This window comes from Fusarium redolens, assembly GCF_020744475.1.
Source record: "Fusarium redolens strain MPI-CAGE-AT-0023 chromosome Unknown BKA55scaffold_3, whole genome shotgun sequence".
Lineage (NCBI taxonomy): Eukaryota > Fungi > Ascomycota > Sordariomycetes > Hypocreales > Nectriaceae > Fusarium > Fusarium redolens.
The window spans coordinates 2,245,162-2,263,958 of record NW_025763666.1 but is presented as its reverse complement, the minus strand read 5'-3'; the positions used below and the strand labels follow the sequence as shown (position 1 = coordinate 2,263,958).

At 48.6% G+C, this 18,797-nt stretch overlaps 6 protein-coding genes across 6 annotated transcripts; 2 read left to right on the top strand and 4 right to left on the bottom strand.

Annotated features, from left to right (window-relative positions):
* The first annotated feature begins 971 nt into the window (after nucleotides 1–971).
* BKA55DRAFT_249965 (uncharacterized protein) lies at nucleotides 972–2,484 on the top strand. Its single transcript, XM_046185353.1, has 5 exons — nucleotides 972–1,526; nucleotides 1,576–1,618; nucleotides 1,668–1,747; nucleotides 1,804–2,161; nucleotides 2,216–2,484. The coding sequence occupies exons 1-5, from the start codon at nucleotides 1,261–1,263 to the stop codon at nucleotides 2,291–2,293; spliced, it is 825 nt and encodes a 274-aa protein (XP_046054115.1). The 5' UTR covers nucleotides 972–1,260; the 3' UTR covers nucleotides 2,294–2,484.
* Nucleotides 2,485–4,144: 1,660 nt separating this feature from the next.
* BKA55DRAFT_558865 (uncharacterized protein) lies at nucleotides 4,145–4,933 on the top strand. Its single transcript, XM_046191886.1, has 2 exons — nucleotides 4,145–4,852; nucleotides 4,900–4,933. Exons 1-2 carry the CDS (start codon nucleotides 4,198–4,200, stop codon nucleotides 4,908–4,910), a joined length of 666 nt encoding a protein of 221 aa, XP_046054114.1. The 5' UTR covers nucleotides 4,145–4,197; the 3' UTR covers nucleotides 4,911–4,933.
* A 638-nt stretch (nucleotides 4,934–5,571) lies between these two features.
* Nucleotides 5,572–6,037, bottom strand: BKA55DRAFT_685841 (uncharacterized protein; the record flags this gene model as incomplete). Its single annotated transcript, XM_046198855.1, has 3 exons — nucleotides 5,572–5,723; nucleotides 5,775–5,915; nucleotides 5,968–6,037. The coding sequence occupies 3 exons, from the start codon at nucleotides 6,035–6,037 to the stop codon at nucleotides 5,572–5,574; spliced, it is 363 nt and encodes a 120-aa protein (XP_046054113.1).
* Nucleotides 6,038–7,475: 1,438 nt separating this feature from the next.
* BKA55DRAFT_502040 (Sucrase/ferredoxin-like-domain-containing protein) lies at nucleotides 7,476–12,015 on the bottom strand (the record flags this gene model as incomplete). Its single annotated transcript, XM_046186886.1, has 4 exons — nucleotides 7,476–8,201; nucleotides 8,298–8,803; nucleotides 9,652–11,692; nucleotides 11,791–12,015. 4 exons carry the CDS (start codon nucleotides 12,013–12,015, stop codon nucleotides 7,476–7,478), a joined length of 3,498 nt encoding a protein of 1,165 aa, XP_046054112.1.
* Nucleotides 12,016–13,819: 1,804 nt separating this feature from the next.
* Nucleotides 13,820–15,987, bottom strand: BKA55DRAFT_502490 (uncharacterized protein; the record flags this gene model as incomplete). Its single annotated transcript, XM_046186925.1, has 2 exons — nucleotides 13,820–15,019; nucleotides 15,073–15,987. The coding sequence occupies 2 exons, from the start codon at nucleotides 15,985–15,987 to the stop codon at nucleotides 13,820–13,822; spliced, it is 2,115 nt and encodes a 704-aa protein (XP_046054111.1).
* A 574-nt stretch (nucleotides 15,988–16,561) lies between these two features.
* Nucleotides 16,562–17,840, bottom strand: BKA55DRAFT_590683 (ubiquitin-related domain-containing protein; the record flags this gene model as incomplete). The annotated part of the gene is made up of 4 exons (XM_046195128.1): nucleotides 16,562–16,641; nucleotides 16,692–17,240; nucleotides 17,295–17,619; nucleotides 17,778–17,840. 4 exons carry the CDS (start codon nucleotides 17,838–17,840, stop codon nucleotides 16,562–16,564), a joined length of 1,017 nt encoding a protein of 338 aa, XP_046054110.1.
* Nucleotides 17,841–18,797: the final 957 nt, after the last annotated feature.

Genomic DNA, 18,797 nt, shown 5'->3' with positions numbered 1-18,797 from the left:
GCTCTCAAGTAGAAGCATGGGTGGCACCGACCATGGGGTTGCTATTAGGCATTGGATCCATGTCCGAGACACGACATAGGACCAGCAGACGGTGAGCTTCTGCATGCCCCTTTACCACTGCAGCAGCACTATCTCACATAGAGATCAGTGAGCCACTCACTCGTCATTTACTTGCAATCTTTAATTACAGCCTGCAGACGCAACGCAACTTGCTTCTCTGGAGTTGGCTTTTCATGTGGTAATACAATGCTCGGCAATTCTCATCCGTACTTTCATCCGTGTTTTCATCCTAGATCTATCAACCCTATTCGCCTGTTCAGTCCAAGGCCGGGTTCACATTCCAAGCTGAGCAGCTCAGGGCTTCTGGAATAAAGCAGGAAAGGTCCGGCTCTCACAGGGCATCGGCAAAGCTTATTGGTGAGCTTCATCCGTTTGTCTTCTGTTAGCCCCTGACTTGAGCCGCAAGCGCGACAAGATGGCAAATAACTCTACTTAACCTGAGACTATACATGATAGCCGCCGGTGCACCACAACTACTACTTTACTGCCCACTGCAGCTCCAGCTTGCGTTTGATACCAAGTCATGGAAGTCAAACAAAAGGAAAGAAGAATGGCATCAAGTAGTTGGCACACTGGTATGCGACAATATGCCCTTACCCCGAAATAAAATATTACTTGCATATTCTGCCAACTTTGCTTTTGTTTGATTCCAGAATTGGCCGTCCTCCAATCGTCTTTTATTTGCCCTCCACTCACTTTGCAGGGGCCGAGATAACTTCGAGAGCTACAGTGGGAAGTCTAACGAAGTAGAACAAACGGAACAAACGGAGTGTAGCCAGCAGATTGACGAGAACTGCAACGCGCCGATGAGATAAAGTAGCACAGGGCTAATTGAGCGTCTGAAAAAGGGAAGCGTCCCTCATCAGATGTTGTCGCGGGGTCACGTGCTCTGTGCCACACCTCAATTACAGCCACAGGCACAGCCTCCCGTCTTCCAAAAGCGGGCTGTAGCTCTCCAACGAAGCGCGACGACCTCTCCTCCACTGATCGTTATTTCTTCTATCGCGGAATTGAGGTGCCGCAGCCGCCTGTTTTCAAACGCATGGTCAACACCATAAATCTGCAATCATTTACAAAGTATTTTAAGGCAGACTAAGGTAGCACACGTCAATCAATAATCTTCAAAATGCCCCCTGGTATGTTACTATTATTATTTTTGCGCCTTTCACCACCACCGACGCCTGTCGCAAGCGACAAGCGATGGGCGCATCCCGATCGCGTCTCCGGTTACCGCATGATAGAGCCCTTGATTCCGGCGCAATTGGTATTCTGCTGTTGCTGACTATTTGCGCAGCTCTTAGTGATGAGGAATCCTCCGACGTCGAAGAGTATACTACACCTCCTCGCGCGAGCAGCCGCAAGAAGTCTACCTCGGCTGCTGCGGTAGATCAGCCCGACGACGTGAAACCAGAAGAGGCGTCCGGCCAAGAGGACGAGGATGAAGATGAAGATCTGGACGAGGATGAGTACGATGTCAGCGAACCGGTCGAAAGGGCCAAAGCTCACATATTGCAGATTTGTTGTTGAGGCTATCAAAAAGCACCTGATCGACGACGACGTAGGGAGCCATTGCCCAGTTCGATGTCACATGCTAATTGCGGCCGCAGGGAAGTCTGAAGTTTCAAGTCAAGTGGGAAGGCTACGAGGCCAAGAAAGATTTGACGTGGGAGCCTGAGGAGAATCTTAGGTAGGTGGTGGAGTCGCATGACTTGCTCAAGGCCTTGTCTGACGTGTTCTTCCCAGAGAGTCTGCCCAGGAAATCCTCGACGCCTACTTTGAAAGGTTTGGTGGCCGTGAGAAACTCTTGGAAGAGACTGAAACAGCATCAAAAACGAAGAAGCGCCGCCGCGCCACCACCAATGGCACCCCCAGCACAACCTCTACAACTAAGCGATCACGACGCGAGCATCCGGCCAACTCGGCAACTCCAGCGACAGCGAAGAATTGGAGCCCTCCAGCAGGATCATGGGAGGAGGAAATTGAGACAATTGATGCCTGCGAAGATGAAGGCAGCGGCAAGTTGATCGTTTATCTTATTTGGAAGAACGGCCGCAAGACCAAGCACGACACCGAGGTTATCTACAAGAAATGTCCGCAAAAGGTCAGTAAGCTGGTGATTGGGAAAAGCCACATTCACTAACGTGAAGTGATACAGATGCTCCGCTTCTACGAGCGCCATGTCAAGATCATTAGAGACGAGAACAAGGCTCTGGTTGATGGGACAGAGAACTAGTGGCATTTGTACAGGCATGAAAGGGAGATTGGGGCGAAGAGAAAGCAAAGCAGCGCATTCAGGTATTCGTTTTGTACTGATACCCGATGCTGTAACTGGGACGGCGTTATCGGCGATCGCCATTAAGTCGCGGAAGGGTTTCTATTTTTCTATTTGATTCATCATGCGTCTACACGCGGAAAGGAAACGGAATATTGGTATTCAGACAAGACATCAGATCATGGAGAAACAGGGCGCACGTAGCATGTGTATTTAAAGCCTGTATTTTTATGAAGGAGCGTGTTGGCTACGCAATTGAGCCGCAGTAATTAATAGTGTGCAACATTCATGTGAAGATCTCAGACTCGTGCCTTGCATTCACAGCTGTAGCAATATCCATGTTTCATGGAAGTGCGGCACACCAGGGCCTTTTCATAATCCTTGGCTTATAGTCAGCCAGACGCGTCTCGACGCGACAACAGTCAATTGAAGAGTCCTGAGGTGACGTTTTCTGCGAGGCTGGGAAAAAACCAAAGGTGCTCCAGCGTGTCAGAGGCCCCTGAAGGTCTCCACAGCGGGACCCTTGCAGCGAGCTTAGCTCTCCCCCCTCCCAGCCTTGCCATTTACTACCTTTGGGCTGTAAGAAAAAGACGGTGGCGGGGCAACGACTTATAATAGAGTGAGTGGCCGTTTGTGAGTGAGACTGCGCATTCCAGTTCCTGATCTTGTTTATCTTTTTTCTGAGAAACGAATCTTACGACTTATTTTCTTGAATAAAGAATTGAGAGATTTTTGAACATCTACGACTTGAACGACATTATTGTACGACTTTGTGATTGATTGGTTCATCTAGTTGCACCACATTGACTCTCCTCCAACCTCTTGACTCGGGCTTCAACTCTACTCTACTCTACCACAATAGAATTCTTGACCGAGTATGTCTACTCATGTACCTCAGCAGCCTAACTGGACCCTTGAACTAACTGTCTCAGATTGAAACACCTCTCTTGAATCCATTGTTAGCGACAAAGACAATCTCAACTTATTACAACACTACCACCTAAATCTCACCATACACAACATCAACCTCTCTCACCAATTGTCCCACTTTCAACAGCCAACATGAAGAAGAACGACGTTATCGCCATCATTATCATCATTCTCTTCATCATCCTAGCAGCCGTGTCCTTCGGTATCTGGAAGCTCGTCTCCATGGCCAAGAACCACATGAGCGTGACAGGCAGCGGCACATCAAGCAGCCACTCCAGCCGCGACATTGCCGACTAGTCCATCACGTCTCACGTTTTCAATCTTCTGATACCCAGTGGTGGTTCCTTTTCATTGTTTATACTTTGAGCACAGCGGTTTTGTGGTTATTTGCTGCCACTTGTTTTTGATACAAGATAAAATCATGGTGGAATGTGGGTGGGTTGGTAATATCTGGATGATTGATTTATGAATCACTCATGTTTGGGTCACGGCGCAATATCATGGCGACATTGGATGGGTTATTTGTTTTTGGAATATGGTTATGACCTTTTGGGCATATGGGCAATGCATTTTGTATGGAAGATAGACTACGTTTATGATTAGGAGGCCGAGTATGGCATGTGAATGAAGCAATACGCATATGTATCACTTGCAACAATGATCGGCTGAGCCTTTGTTCAGGGTCTTCAATCAAAGAGCCACTCTGCATACTAACGCAAAGCATTGCTTTTTAAATCATTACCTATAGTCCTAATTCACAATGCTTTGCAGTTTATTCAGACCTGGCTTTTCGTGATATCAGTGACAAAGAACTCTAAATGCATATTTAAGGAAGGCTCACAACACCCTAGGTCTCCCTTCTTGGCCACACAGTCTCGTCAAATCTTCAGGTACATCATACACATTCTTATATCAATTCTATTCAAATCACTACAATGGTAAACCCCGGTTTTCTGATGCCAGATCTTATCGAGCAGGCCTCTAAGCTTAGTATCGACGATCTTGACACCGACCAGAGTGCTAGCAGCATCTCGCGTTACCAGAAATACCCCTATGCTCACTTTTACTCCTTCAGGACCCTTCCCGATCCTCGTGAAATGAACAAGTCCAGCCCTGAGTATCATGAGCGTATCAGAAAAGCCATCAAAGCCCTCGAGGAAGAGTATCTTGAGGTTTATCAAGAGTACCAGGCTTTTAAGAACATACTCATTCTTATGGTTGAAACGGACGACCAGCATAGCTGGAACGAATTCATTCTGGACCCTCGCGAGTACATGCAATTTGGTGAGGGGAAACTGGAGGACCTCGAGACGTTCCCTGCCCATTGCAATGGGGTCCATCCGTCTCCAAGCTACCAGAGTCAAGATCTCTTCAGTTCAAAGCTCTTTAAAAAACGGAGGCAATTGGCCGAAATAAAAGGACTTATCGAGACCGGACGCCGTGAGCTGGCCCGGCTGGAGGGCTCGGACTCGTTCATCCAACTCCGCAATGACTTTGTCAAGCATCACGAAGAAGTAGCGGCTAACTGCGATTTTTGCGACGTCAGTGAGTTTAGTAGCTGCGCGTCTACCTCTTCCGGCGGAACCCGAACTATTGAAGATTAGGAAGAGGCTTGCTGGAGGGATGAGGAGACTAACTTGATCCATGAGGATATCCGGGGATAGAAATTGTTGCCTCTCGTGCTATGCAGCGCAGGCTAAGCTCTCTGCAGACAGATCAGCAGAGAATTGATCACAAGGTTCGGGAGATTTTATACTTAGGGTGTATTCAGCTACGAAAAGAAAATGACATGCATGTTGCTGCAAATCTTTGTAATGACTGCAGATTGGGTTCTATTTACGTGATATAAGTGCTTCTAATATCGAATCTTCCACGGATAAACTGTTCCAAAGTAAGAACCGTATGTCTTTGGATTATCACTATTCAAGGACGACTCAGGTCTGCCTTGTTCGATCCAGCTTACCCTGTTGATGAGATTCTTATTCCTGATTGGCCTAGGTGTTGTAAGTTCGCTCAATGAGGCAACTCCCACTTTTCATAACTAGGACGAAGTTGTGAATGTCTGTCGGATGTCACTCAAGGATAAATTAAAATACTGTACAAGTATGGTTTTATGGTATCTTCATTTCAGCTCGAGAGCACGAAAGTTGCATACACGACGACAAACATGGCTGATCACCCACAGACCGACTTGCGGCACTCTATTTATCTGTAAGAAATCTAGCCTAAAGCTTCTCGCCCCTTGACTTGTGTACTATCATATATATGCGTAACTGAAAACTTTGTTCAAGAATTTGTCACTGTGATCCTTACTTGCGGGCAAAAGGAGTAGGAGTTGGGGCCATGATGGGCTCAGTAGGAGCAGCGGGAGGGGGCTGAGGCACAGCAGGAGGAGTGGAAGCAGAAGGAGGAGGGACAGGGACCATGGGAGGAGGAGTAGGGGTAGGTCCGGGAGTAGGAACTGTCAATAGTCAGTATGGTTCGAGTTGTCCTGTATGATAGAATCACTTACCGCCGGGCTGCTGGCCGTTGCCAGGCACGGGCAACCAACCACCAGGTCCTCCGTTCTGACCACCACTGTAGTTACCGTAGTTTCCAGGCTGAGTTCCATTGATAGAGGGAGGAGGGGGGAAGAAACCTCCAGGGGCGCCCTCTGTATAAGTATCAGTATGATAGTCAACAACGTAAACCAGACATATACTCACGAGGGAAAGGAAGAGCCATGGAAAGGGGAGCCACGGCGGCAATGGCAAAAGCAATGAAACCAGTCTTCATTTTGGCGGTTTGTTCAAGGTAGTGACTGAAGAAGTTGTTTGATCTGAGGAAGAGAAAGAATGGTAACGACTTGAAGTCTTTATAACGAACGAGGCCAGCTCAAACAACAAGGATATAAGATAAAGATAACTTATCGGGTCACAGACCAGGACGTTGTTGTCAAGAATAGAGAAGAGACAACGGGTTGGAATGCTCAAGAACTTGTTTTTGACGAGATTCGAGGCGGTGTTATATATCTGTTGCTACAGCGGGCCACTTTCCCCCTTGGTAGCTCTGCACATCTTTACCGTGATGGAGGAATATACCGAGAGACCCTTGAGTGATCAGCCATAAATTAAGTTGGATCATGGAATGTGAAAATATGAGAGGCTAGGATGGTACGTATGAGTTGACTGACTCTCCACAGTGTCGATAGTCCTGAGCGAACCGGTATGGCCGATGGAGGACCGGTAGTTGGGATACTTTGTATCCTCTTGATGAAGCTTACATGGGTGGGCCAGGAAGGATAAAAGCTTGTCTTGTCCTGGATGTTTCTCTGCTGAATGCTTGGACGGTATTGACATACAACAAATCGCGGCGCTTTACGTGTATATACTATGATTTTATGCTTAACAACTCTAATTATTATTCGATTATTTACGTCTGCAATAATATATTCTTTATTTATTTAGATATCTTATTACCTTGCTGGCAATACTCTTGATTCATGATCAACGCTGCTGTCACAGGATGACATGTTTTCAAAAACAAGAGTAATCCGTCTCCATAATTGAATCCACAGCTTTCTAACAAACGACGCGTAACACAAAGAAACAACGTGAAAAAAACCTCTCCACCAGTCCCTACGGAGAATTCACCTCCAGTAAAACACATGCCCCACAGCCTATTCCCTGACAGCCAGCACCGTTTGTTTCATGTCTCAACTCTCCCTTTTTTTTTCTCCACCACCAATCATTGTCTAAAATACAGTACGTGCGATAACTGAGGCTCTTTTGTTCTGCAGGTACGTGTGTCGCAGCGCAGATCTCTTCTCCAACAAGGTCCTCTATGCAATGTCAAGGAGGTTGACGACGCGGCCTGCAAAGGTTGGGGCTGGGGTTGAGATCCAGTGGAATTGACTTCTGAGGGATGAGATAAAATTGTGGGATCTTGTGAAAGCGTATCTTTGTCTTTATTTTACGGTTTCATCGTTCGTATTGACGAAATCTATGCTACGTTGGATGTGCAATACAACGGTACGTCGTTGAACAAGAATGAGTCGACAAAGTTCGATTGTAACCTCAACATCTTTCATCCTTAATAAGAAACCAATCATCCTCGCCGTCTATGTCGTATGCTCTATTCATATCATAACCTCCCATCATGTTGAACCGTGGGTATTTTCTTCCTCAATCGATCCTCTTCGTCCACAACATTCCATCTCTTATCACTTCGCCTCTCACCAACTCATGACGCCTCGACCACGATCAAATCCACCTCGTAGCTGACGCTCAGGTTTGACCACCTTGCCTCTCAAGACTGTATACCGGATCAAGTTCTCGCAATCTTCAGGCATGACACGTGCCAACCAGATACCCTGCGATGCGCCCACGCTCTCCTCTGCTGACCCGTTTGAACCGTTGCCGTTCTTTTCAACGCCATTTGTGCCGTTCTGCTCCTCAGGAACCGGATCATCCAGACCAAACGCATTTGGCCGTCGGTAGATCATGACGTTGGCAGAGTACTTGTGTCCTCCCACATGGCTGATGTAGTAGATACCAACACCACCAGGCCTCTCATCATGCAAGTCTCGATACAGGCCCAGTGGCCTTAGCTGGCGCTCAAACTCTTTCCTAAGAATCGGGGCACTCTGGGCACAACGAACATCGCGTGTCCGATGACTGCACATGAGGATAACAGCATTGTGAGGGCAGTCCTTGAGGGAGACATCCGGGATCCCGGCGGCCGGGTCAGGAGACGGAAGAGAGGCCGGGAGCGGCGTGGGGTGAAGGGGAGAAGTACTTGTCGGTGCCTGGTTGATAACTTCGGTAATAATCCGAGGCACACTGAGTGGGTGGACGTTGTGAAGAAGCTTGAAGGCTGGCAGTAGTAAAAGAGTTGTGGGCTCAGAGTAGTCATCTGTATCATGAGGAGTCGGCATATTGGATGCCGAAAGCTTGAGTTTCTGTGGTTGTTAGCGCCGCAATGATCAAGTTTGATGAGTGACGTGAGAGAAAAGCACACTCATCTCAGGCGTCACTCATATGAGATAAAGACTCACCCCATTCGTAGGCTCGCTCGCCTTAGAAAAAGCCTCCATTACACTCCCCTTTTCATCCGCCACATCCCTCACCCAATCCGTCTTGCCTGTTCCAACAAGGAGATGTGTACTCCAAGCCTCGACAAATCCATACAGCACATCCTCCTCCTCAATCTTGAAGCCTCTAGGATACCTCACGGAGCAGTTTTCACAGTCGTGTAGACATTCCTCGCCGTCTACTCCTGGATCCGTCTTGGCGAAAAGCTCCGAAGACGAGGGCTTGCTATCCTGTTTTGCAGAACCCCCACCGAGCATGGAGCCCATGAGGTTCTTTAATGAGAGAGCCATTCTTTGCTTCGCGGGCTTGTGCTGCGGCAACCAGGACGGTGTAGCGGCTGTTCTGGAGGTTGAGGTTAAGGCAGAGAGAGGGGGGTTGTCGTGTGTGGATGAGGATGATAAGGTCATGTTGTAATAAGAGATCTTTCGGTAGATTTTAGGGCCGTTGACTCCAGTCTCCAGTCTCCAGTCTCCAGATGCCGTAGGTTCGGTTCGGAATGGGACAGTTTGATTGGCACTGATCCACTTGAATAATTAATTGGTAATGGATATACCAGTAAACTCTTGGAGATGTTACTGATTGATAATCAGATGATCGATCAGATAATTATACGCTGCAACCAAATAAATACCTACTGAAATGGAAGATTGTTCAAAAGGACCAGATCCCTCGTTTTCTTTAACAGTATCGAGCCTCTTACCGCTTCAAATACTTGACACACCTCAAGCATTTCGCTTTATTCCTTCGCTCTTTTGCCTCTCCCGTCTATCTCCGATCACCGAGCCTGGCAAACCTGGTAACATGGGCACGTCATTAGATTGGATCGGCTCCCACAAAGAGTTATCAGATCCTGTCATTTTCAACCGTCAGGTTCATCAAACCCCCGGTCTCCAATTTCAGCTTTAAACGAACCCCAGCATTAATTACAGCATTGTGCAAAAAAAAAAAAAACAGAAACATCTCTTTAGACTGGCTGGTAGCCCCAGGTTTCTCTCATTCTTTACATAAGAATGCTTAAGGTTTTAATTAAACTCGAGATTGAGATGTAACGGTTGTGTCAAGACCCGAAAACAATCCTTCTTCATGAAAATCTCGCAGTCGGGATGAAGCAACTCCCGCTCATATTATTCAGCCCACTCATGTTCCTCAAAAATCATCAAAAGAAACATGCTATGCGGTAGCTGATTCCAGTAATACAAAATGCCTAGCTATAGCTTCTTGTAGCCTTTTCATTCCTAATGATCGCCTCTGCCTGTCATTTGCTTGTCAGTGCTTACGCGTTCTTCTTTCTAGCCTCATCATAGCCCTCCTCTTCACTGTCGTCATCTTCGTCGTCACCCTCTGTCCTTTCTTGATCTGTCTTATGTCGCCTGTTCTTCATCGCCTCTCGAATCTTGCGACTCGCCTCATCAAATCCCCCTGAAGAGTCCAACGTGGTGAATCCACTGATAGGGAACCCGCCAGATCCAAAACCACCTCCGCTGCTGCTTGATCTCGACCTGCTACGGGCTCTGGAAGGGGGTCGTGTAGAGAAAATGCCCACGTGACCAATGTTGCTGAAAGAATCGTTGCGCGGGAGGGCTCGGCTCGACTGTGTCGTGCTTCGTCGCGACAGAGCCGGCGGGGTCTCGGGCTCATAACCAGTACTTGACTGATCGCTGTCTCTTCGGCGATGGATCTTATGAGATGTGGATGAGCCACCCTCGGCTTTGTACAGATCGGGCACAAGTCGTGCCTTTTCAAAGTCATCAAACATCTCAGGTCCCAGCGTGTTGATGACATCCGTTACCTGGGCGCTCAGCTCGGCTCGTCGTTCTCGTAGCTTATGGATGTTGTAATTTGAGGTTGGTGTCAAGCAGAGGAGTAGTGGACGCAGAGACTTGAAGATATCCATACCGACCTCACCAAAACGTAGTGATGCAAACGTGATACCAACCATGAAGGGCCACAATGCGAAATAAACCACCAGCAGCGGTATGCCCTCGGGAACATATCCCCAAAGACGGTCTTGCCACACCTTGAAGGTTATGATGGCCGAGTAAATATGGTAGAGGGTAGGTGCAAAGCCGATTGCCACAAGGATCTTCCAAGTCGCCATGACATCGCGGCCGCGAATCTTGACTGTTGAGCCCGCCAGAGCTGTCTTGGCCTTCTGCCGGCTGATAATCTTTGTCGCTACGAAGACAGGCGAGAAAAGGATCAAACCTGGTAATGTGCAAATGAAGAGGAAGAGCAGTTTGATTGATCGGTAGATGAAAAGGAAGATGACTTTGATCATGTTCATCTTGGCATACTGGACTTGATGGTCTTTTAAGTTGAGGTATCGCAATTGGGAGTTGTACTCTTTGACTGCGGCAGACAAGGACGTGATGCGCTCATCATTCTTGTATCGCTCATACCCCATGCATAGTCTACGGTTAAGCTCAATCACCACGGGCAGTGGGAGCTTCTTGCCGGTGGGGTTGTAGAGTCGGCGAGCGGCCTGGATCACCATGAGTGTGTCGTAGTCGGGTGCAGAGACGGTGACAGAGTTCAGAGCCTGATAGACTGTGTCAAGAACTTGGCCAATGGCTTCACGACGTTGGTTGTTACAGTAAAGCTCAACGAGATGACGAGGAATCTCGAAGGGAGCACCGAACTCAACAACCGCACGTGAGCGGAACTTGTGGGCATGGAAGTAGTTCATTCCCACAGGGACGATCTTAAGACCACAATCAGGATCTTGGGCCAAAGTTCCAAGAGCCATGATAGCGACACCAGCCTTGAGAGGTAAAAGCTCGGTGCGATCATGGCTACCACCTTCAGGGAAGATACCAACACAGCCACCATTGCAAAGCCGAGAAAACACTGCCTCATAAACCTTGGTCTGGTCAATGTGAGGTGCCAACTTGAACTTGGTGCCCTGGTAACCTGGAGCAGGACCCTTCACATCCTTGTTGGTGAAGTTTCCATCTTTGTCAATATCATCACGGCCTGTGAGTTGTTGCAGAGCGACCTTGCCCTTAAAAGGTCGCTTGACACGGATCTCTTCAGGACCGATAATCTGGGAAATATCGACACTAGCGCCACTGGTGTTCTTGGTTGAGGGAAGAAAGAGCATGCCCTGAACCTCACCCTCTCCCTCGCCGAATTTGGTACCGATACCGCGAACAAGAGTTGGGTCGTTGATAGGATCGGGGAGGTAGATGGTACCAGTAGCTGGTTTGGCAGCATCTTGAGCGCGACCGACGGGAACTGAGCCGACTTGCCGCGAGCCCCATCCGATGAAGCCGTGAACTGACTTCTGGGCAATGAGAAGGGAGGCTCGCCGCTTAGCTTCGTTACGGAGGGTTCGTTGAAGGATGATAGCATCGACGAACTATTACAAATCAATAATTGGTCTTATCTGGTACAATATATTCATGGTGCGCTCTGTCGTTCACCACGAGCTCCCCAGATAGATTAAGCACAACTAACCTGATTGGCATGTGGCGCGGCGACGAACAGAACAGGACCAGTCTGAGGAACGCGCCAGGCACCTCGAGGCACAACTTCTCGGAAGAACATATCGACGATATTGCCGACGGTATATAGGAACATATCGTACTTCCAGTTCACCATAGGATAGAGCTCCTTCTGCGGGGTTGGGTTCATCGCGGACTGCGGCGCTGCCGCGTCCTTTGTCCCAGCATGTTTAGACATTGCGGGCTTGCGCGGAAGAGCCCAACGTTATTGGAACAGGTGCGAAACGTTATTTCGAAGTCGAACTGGGGATGGGTATTATACAATAAAAATTTCGACAGAGCTAGACAAGCGAGTTGTAATCGATGTGAGGGGCGGCGGGCCTCAGTTATGGAGCGAACGCAGGACGGAAGGTTAGGCGGAAATATGACGAGAGATAATATATACAAATGCTCGGAGGTGTTGGTTCTATAAAGACCTCTGCATTCCTGCTTAGTGACTGAACGACAAGGGTGAAGGAAATGGAAGAAGATGCAGGATGGAGAAACAGCTGGGGCTGCTGGGGTTGGGAACAGAATGTTACTGTACCTCAAGGAGGGGAAGGTACGTGATGGAGGGACAGGTGTCTGCCCAGTAAGGAAAGGCTGGTTTGAGAGCTGACAAGCTATGATCTTCGTAGGATGAGTTAAAAACCACGGCACTTTATCTTTGGCACATCACAATTGGTTCCTTTTCTCGAGTCGCGCCTTTGTTATTGCTGTCTACGAGCTTCCTTTTTAGTTGCAATCGCCCGCTTGCAATCCCTTCTGAGAACCGAGGATATATACTTCCAAGCCCTATGGACTATAGTCTGCGGCGCAAACCCGTACTCGCACTCGGCGCTTTTTCCCTGCAAACTGTTTATCATCACTCCACTTAAATCGGAGATCCGGTGCGGTACGGTACGGGATGGTGCAGGTTGAAAGGAGCACCATGGTTTTTGCGCAATCAGTATAGCATCGAAGACATTGTTTAACCTGAGCATGCCGGTCACAAGCCACAAATAACAGTTCTGCATGAACAGTACAACAATAATAACTCTTAAGAGCTTCAAGATCTAAGGAAGTAGTCAGCAAACTGCATCAAGAACAAAAACATGTACCATCCAATGGCCTCCTTTGCCCTGCCGAGAGATCACAAGCCCGAGTCACCTATTCATCAATCACAAGTTAATTCACACCACTATCGTCACCACCCCAGCCACTGATAGTTTGCTCAACCCCGGAACCATCCGCTCCATCACGCTACAGTGCCGCTCCATATGGGTCCTTTACCGAATTCTCTTTGCGAATTTCCGAGAAACATCAACAAGAAAGAGAAAATCGCATCCGTGCCCCCGTATTCACATGTCAATTGTTGACTCTTTATTGAGAGTCTCCATCACTACGGTCACGAAAAGTCTAGTGAAGACAAGTAACACCTGCTTGGTGTGAATCTTGTCGATATCAGCCAAGTCCCAACAAAAATGCCAAGTCAAGTGGTATTAATGCAGTTGAGACCTCTAATGCACCATCAAAACGAGGGAGGGTGTGCACTCTGCAGCATAGGTACATACCTATAAAATTGCCGTGCCTCCCAATCCGTAAGACCGTCTGCTCATCCCGAGGCCGAAAGGATCTTCAGATTTCAATAGAAGAGAATAGACGAGATGCTGGGTTGGGTATTCTAGACCTGCAACTACACAAGGTTACACACCTTTCCCCAAATCCCTGCTTGAATATGCAATTGTGATGCGTTATGCTGTAACTACTGGTCGCTGGTGGGGTAATGTCTCTGATATTTTTGGTCGTAGGCTTAGGGTACCTTTTCACCACACGTCGCGATCTGAACATATCATCTTAAATGATCATGTACTAGAAATTGTTGCGACGTTTGAAAGCTGGTATTGGGATACCTAACTTGACAGTGCCGAACCATAGTTATATGTTTCCTAACGCCTTGGTAATCCGAATTCATTAAAAGGACGCCGATAGATATCCAAGTCGAGTCCAATGATCCTGAGCACTTAGCGTTTTCCTCGTCGCCGGCTCTTTTTCTCTGGCACACTTGCGCTGCCGCCTTCTAGCTCACCCTCCTCAATCTTGCCCTCATTTTCCAACTCTTTCAATTTCTCTTGCCCCGATATAAACATGCTTAGGTCCCGGTTCATCTCTTGAAGGTCGGCATTCTCTCCTTTGAGTTTCTCCAACTCTTTGACTATTGCTTCGTGGTCGCTGTTGAGATGCTCGATCCGCTTCATCAGTCCCTCGTTTAACCGTTTTTCCTCTTGGAGAGATTTGCCAAGGTTGCGTGCTAACGTTTCGCTCTTGCTCGCCTTGTTACGCTCTCGAGAAAGTTGCTTCTCTAGCTCTGGTATTGTTTCCTGGCTGAGGGTTGTATACTTTTCGTCGAGCGCTGTAAGCTTTTCCATAGCCTTTGAGGCCTGTGCTGCAGCATCCTCAGCCGCAGCAGAAGCTTTCGAGGCCTTATCCACAGTCTTGCTGATCAATTCTTCATAGTATGCCCTTTGAGACTCCAGTTGGCTCGTGACCAGATGTGTGTACTCCAGGCCGATGCTGTCTAGCTTGGCTCGAGGAACAACATCCTCTTCCTCCAAGTGACCAACCGACCTATTTCTAGAAGGAAGTTCCACGACTTTTCCATCCCCTTTGTCTCGTATCAGTCGATGAACCCACATGTCTCCAGCGTAGTCCCAGACATGCTGTGTTTCCAGCTCCAGAGCGAAACAATGAGCTGTCTCTTTCCAGTGATCTTTTGCATGGCCACCTTTGTATCGGCCACAGCCCACGTAGCCGCAGATTAGGCAAATCCATAGATCATCTGTGCAATCGCAGATGCTACAGAGATTCGAGACTCCAGACCCGAATGGCTGTGAATGAGGCCCCGAAGGTTCTGATTCTGAGTTGGGTGAGGTGTTCGTGAACCGACAGACAGGACATCCAGCACCTTTCCAATTTTGGAGGCATGTACAGTGGAAGACATGAGAGCATGGAATTGTCATCAGCCCATTTGTCTCATCCATGCGTTCCAAACATACAGGGCAAGTTGGCAATTCCACAAGATTCGGCGTCGGAGGAGGAAACGGCCTGAGACTGCTTGACATGCCAGCCGGCGAGGATAGAGGGGAAAGGGCCGCGCTTGATTTTCTTCGTGTTGGTGTTTCGAATGTTATACTCTTGACGAAGACTACATGGCAAATTTGAGGCTGTATCATTGTTAGAGATATGCGTAGGGATATTGGATGCTTTAGTCACTTACTTCAACAGTATTGAAGACCTTTCCATCGAACTCTCTCCGCCATTGCTTGGCCCGAAAATTGTCTCGGAACTTGAGCAACACAAGATATCTGTTCATCCGTGATGTCATGACCATACGACAATGACTGATATCTCCCCTCCATTTTTCTCCAACGAAACCCATAAGGTCACCCGGGGACATATACGCAGGAACTGCTGGTATACAAAGAGTTGTGCAGTCGGTATCCTTTGAGCCACTTGCTTCAGATTCTTGATGGTTCGTCTCGACGAGTCCGGAAGTCTCGTCTCCTTCTCTGTAAAAGTGTACGACTCCCCAACCAAGCTCAGTATTCTTTGTCTCGAGAGGAAGAAACTCGGCTTTTGTCGCTGTACCGGCTCCTCCGAATGTTGGCCCCAGTGAAGGAGCCGCAGAGGGGCCGCTTCGGGTCGTCTCGCCTGCCATTGCGTGCCCAGTTCTAAGGTCGACCGTCTCCAGGCTAACACGGCCAAACCGCCAGTCTCTAACTGCGTTCTGTGGATGTATCGCGACACTTGAGTTCGGGGGCGGGAAACTGTTAGCTCGCTCGAGCCACTGTCTCTCGGTTACAATCTCGATTTTCCGTCCGGAGTCTTTGATCGATGGCCTCGCAGCTGCGCCACAGTCTATTATACCGAGACTCGATGAAGGCGAGCTTTGCCCCGTAAGGATGGGTAGAGTTGCGTGATTCGCAGAGTCTTGCTGGGGAGATTCTATAGATCTCGATACCTTATACGTGGTGCGTCGGTCTGGTCGCGGATGGGATGGAAAGTCGTCGAAGACACTCGCTTCAGGAGACGGAAGCCAAATTTCGTCTTGAGCCTTAGCTGCTGATGTTGCAGCGACCGGATCAGGAGTCGGATAAAGCTCGAATTTGAGGTGATAGAAGTAAGACGGCATAGCCTGACGCATCGGTCTGCGGTTGGACCGCTCGCTCGAGAAAGATGCACAGAGTCTTGGTCGCAAACTCGGCTTGATAGAGGTATAGAGTAAAGTATGTCGTTTATTACTAAGGAGGCCAAAATAGATGGTGATGATGAAGCGGTCGATATTTGTAAACCATCATATGCCTGCGTGTGACAGTGACGACGAGGAAGAGGCCTGACTTGGTGGGTACACGAGTATTTAAAGAGGAAAGATTTAAACTTGCAACTTGCGGCTCATGAGCTCTATTTCGGCCCCACCCATCATGACCTGGCTGTGCTGTGGAGTACCCAACGACCACTGAGGGGCAACTCCACTCAGCGTGAACATCACTTACATGGCAAAACATAGAACATCACAGTACACAAGTGAGTCAGCAGAGTCGGCAAATAGCCAAGTAGACTTCAATAGAGTCTATTAGCACCCTGCAGAATATTCGCAAGGGCAAAAACTACATAATAATCATGACAGGCCTAGAAGTTGCCTGATCTCGAATTCCATGCCAGTCCCTAACGCCGTCATAAAATCCATCACCGTTCGTTGGAATCGCTTACTGGCCGCCGCGAAGTCGGAGAACGAGGTGGAGAGTTGACTCCTTCTGGATGTTGTAGTCGCTCAGGGTGCGACCATCTTCCAGCTGCTTACCAGCGAAGATAAGACGTTGCTGATCAGGGGGATACCCTCCTTGTCCTGAATCTTGCTCTTCACGTTGTCGATAGTGTCACTGGACTCGACCTCAAGGGTGATCGTCTTTCCGGTGAGAGTCTTGACGAAAATCTGCATACCACCACGAAGACGGAGAACCAAGTGGAGGGTAGATTCCTTCTGGATGTTGTAGTCGGAAAGAGTTCGGCCGTCCTCAAGTTGCTTGCCAGCGAAGATGAGTCGCTGTTGATCGGGAGGAATACCCTCCTTGTCTTGAATCTTGCTCTTCACATTATCAATGGTATCGGATGACTCGACTTCCAGAGTAATGGTCTTTCCAGTGAGGGTCTTGACGAAGATTTGCATACCACCACGGAGGCGGAGGACGAGATGAAGGGTAGATTCCTTCTGAATGTTGTAGTCGGCGAGGGTTCGGCCGTCCTCAAGTTGCTTGCCAGCAAAGATCAGGCGCTGCTGATCAGGAGGGATGCCCTCCTTGTCCTGGATCTTTGACTTGACATTGTCGATGGTATCGGATGACTCAACCTCGAGAGTGATAGTTTTGCCAGTGAGTGTCTTGACGACTATGAGAAATTGTTAGAAATAGATCATGTGGCGACGAGGTCGATGTAACTTACAAATTTGCATACCACCACGGAGGCGGAGAACAAGGTGAAGAGTAGACTCCTTCTGAATGTTGTAATCAGAGAGGGTGCGGCCGTCCTCAAGCTGTTTGCCGGCGAAAATCAAACGTTGCTGATCGGGGGGGATGCCCTCCTTGTCCTGAATCTTGGACTTGACGTTGTCGATAGTGTCGGAAGACTCAACCTCGAGAGTGATGGTCTTGCCGGTCAAGGTCTTGACGAAGATCTGCATGATGGCGGTGATCTGTCGCGGAAGTGATAGATGGTAATCGGATGAGAGAAGGTATTTGTTATCGCTGGTCTTGAGCGAAAGTAAAGTCTTGGGTGAGAGATGTTTTGGGAAGAAAAGAGGATGAAGTTAGAAAGAGGTGGGAGAGGTTTAAGTACTGAGGGGAAAGGCAAGTGTTTGTTTGATAATCAAGCGGGTGGAAGGCGCGAGGGGGCGCAGTGACCGGATTACGCCTGCCAGTGACGAACGGCACCGGCAAAGGTAGGCGTGGCAGACAACCCAGGAGCGCAGCTTCCGGGGGGATGATTCATGAGAGCGAATGACGGTAGCGACTAGGGAAGGCTCCAGAATCCGGCCAGGCTGCAGAGCGCCACAACAAGTCTTGAGTACTTCTTTTTATGTGATTAGGTAGTCTGTTATCAAGTACTCGAGACCTGTCACTTATCATGCTGAAGTGGGTCCAAAGTTCGCCAAAGGCTGAAAGTCAGACTGATGTCAGGAGCGGTGTTATGTCTATCTGTTCATTCATAGGTGCTCTAGTAACTTCGAGTAGGATCTGGAAGCACTTAGAAAAATAAAAGCAAACCGTGGCCTCAAATCAGTCCAAGTCTTTACGCAACGTGCCTGCAACAATCAACGACCACTAACTAACGTGCCGAAGTGTGTCTGTCATGGACCTTCGCAGTCACTTATCCATTACCGTCTCTTTCAACAACTCACCGTGATTCACCACACATCAGCAGATACCCACGGTCTAGCGCTAGAATGCACGAGAGCGGAGTGGCGGAGCCTGGAGCGGGCATGTCGCCACTTTACCCCGGGAAAGACCAAAAAGCAATTCTTGTTTGGATGCCTCGAGCAAACGCAATTCGACCATCAGAAATTTGTTAAAAAGCTGGCTAATTATTCAAGCGTTTCCTGGGAGATCGTAGGCGATCATTCCCTAAAGCTCCAGTGACCAAGCCTTTGGCTCAGGAACCGATGGCAAACGCTCTGGATCAACACGCCGAGATAACTCAAAGTGGATTTTAGGATATACGGAGTAGGTCTAGCACCACCTCCAAAGACGGGACAAACTTGATGTACCTGGACGGACACCTCTCTGGCGTCAAGAGCCCAACAATCGATTCACTTGCAGTCTGCAATGCCGAGCTTTTCGCAGCAGAAATCTCGACGACACTCAACTCTCAGCCCAAGTTCCAGATCAAATGTTGCGGGGGTCACCGACTTCTGCCGCCCGCTGAATCCGGTCTTGTCGGTGCTCGCGA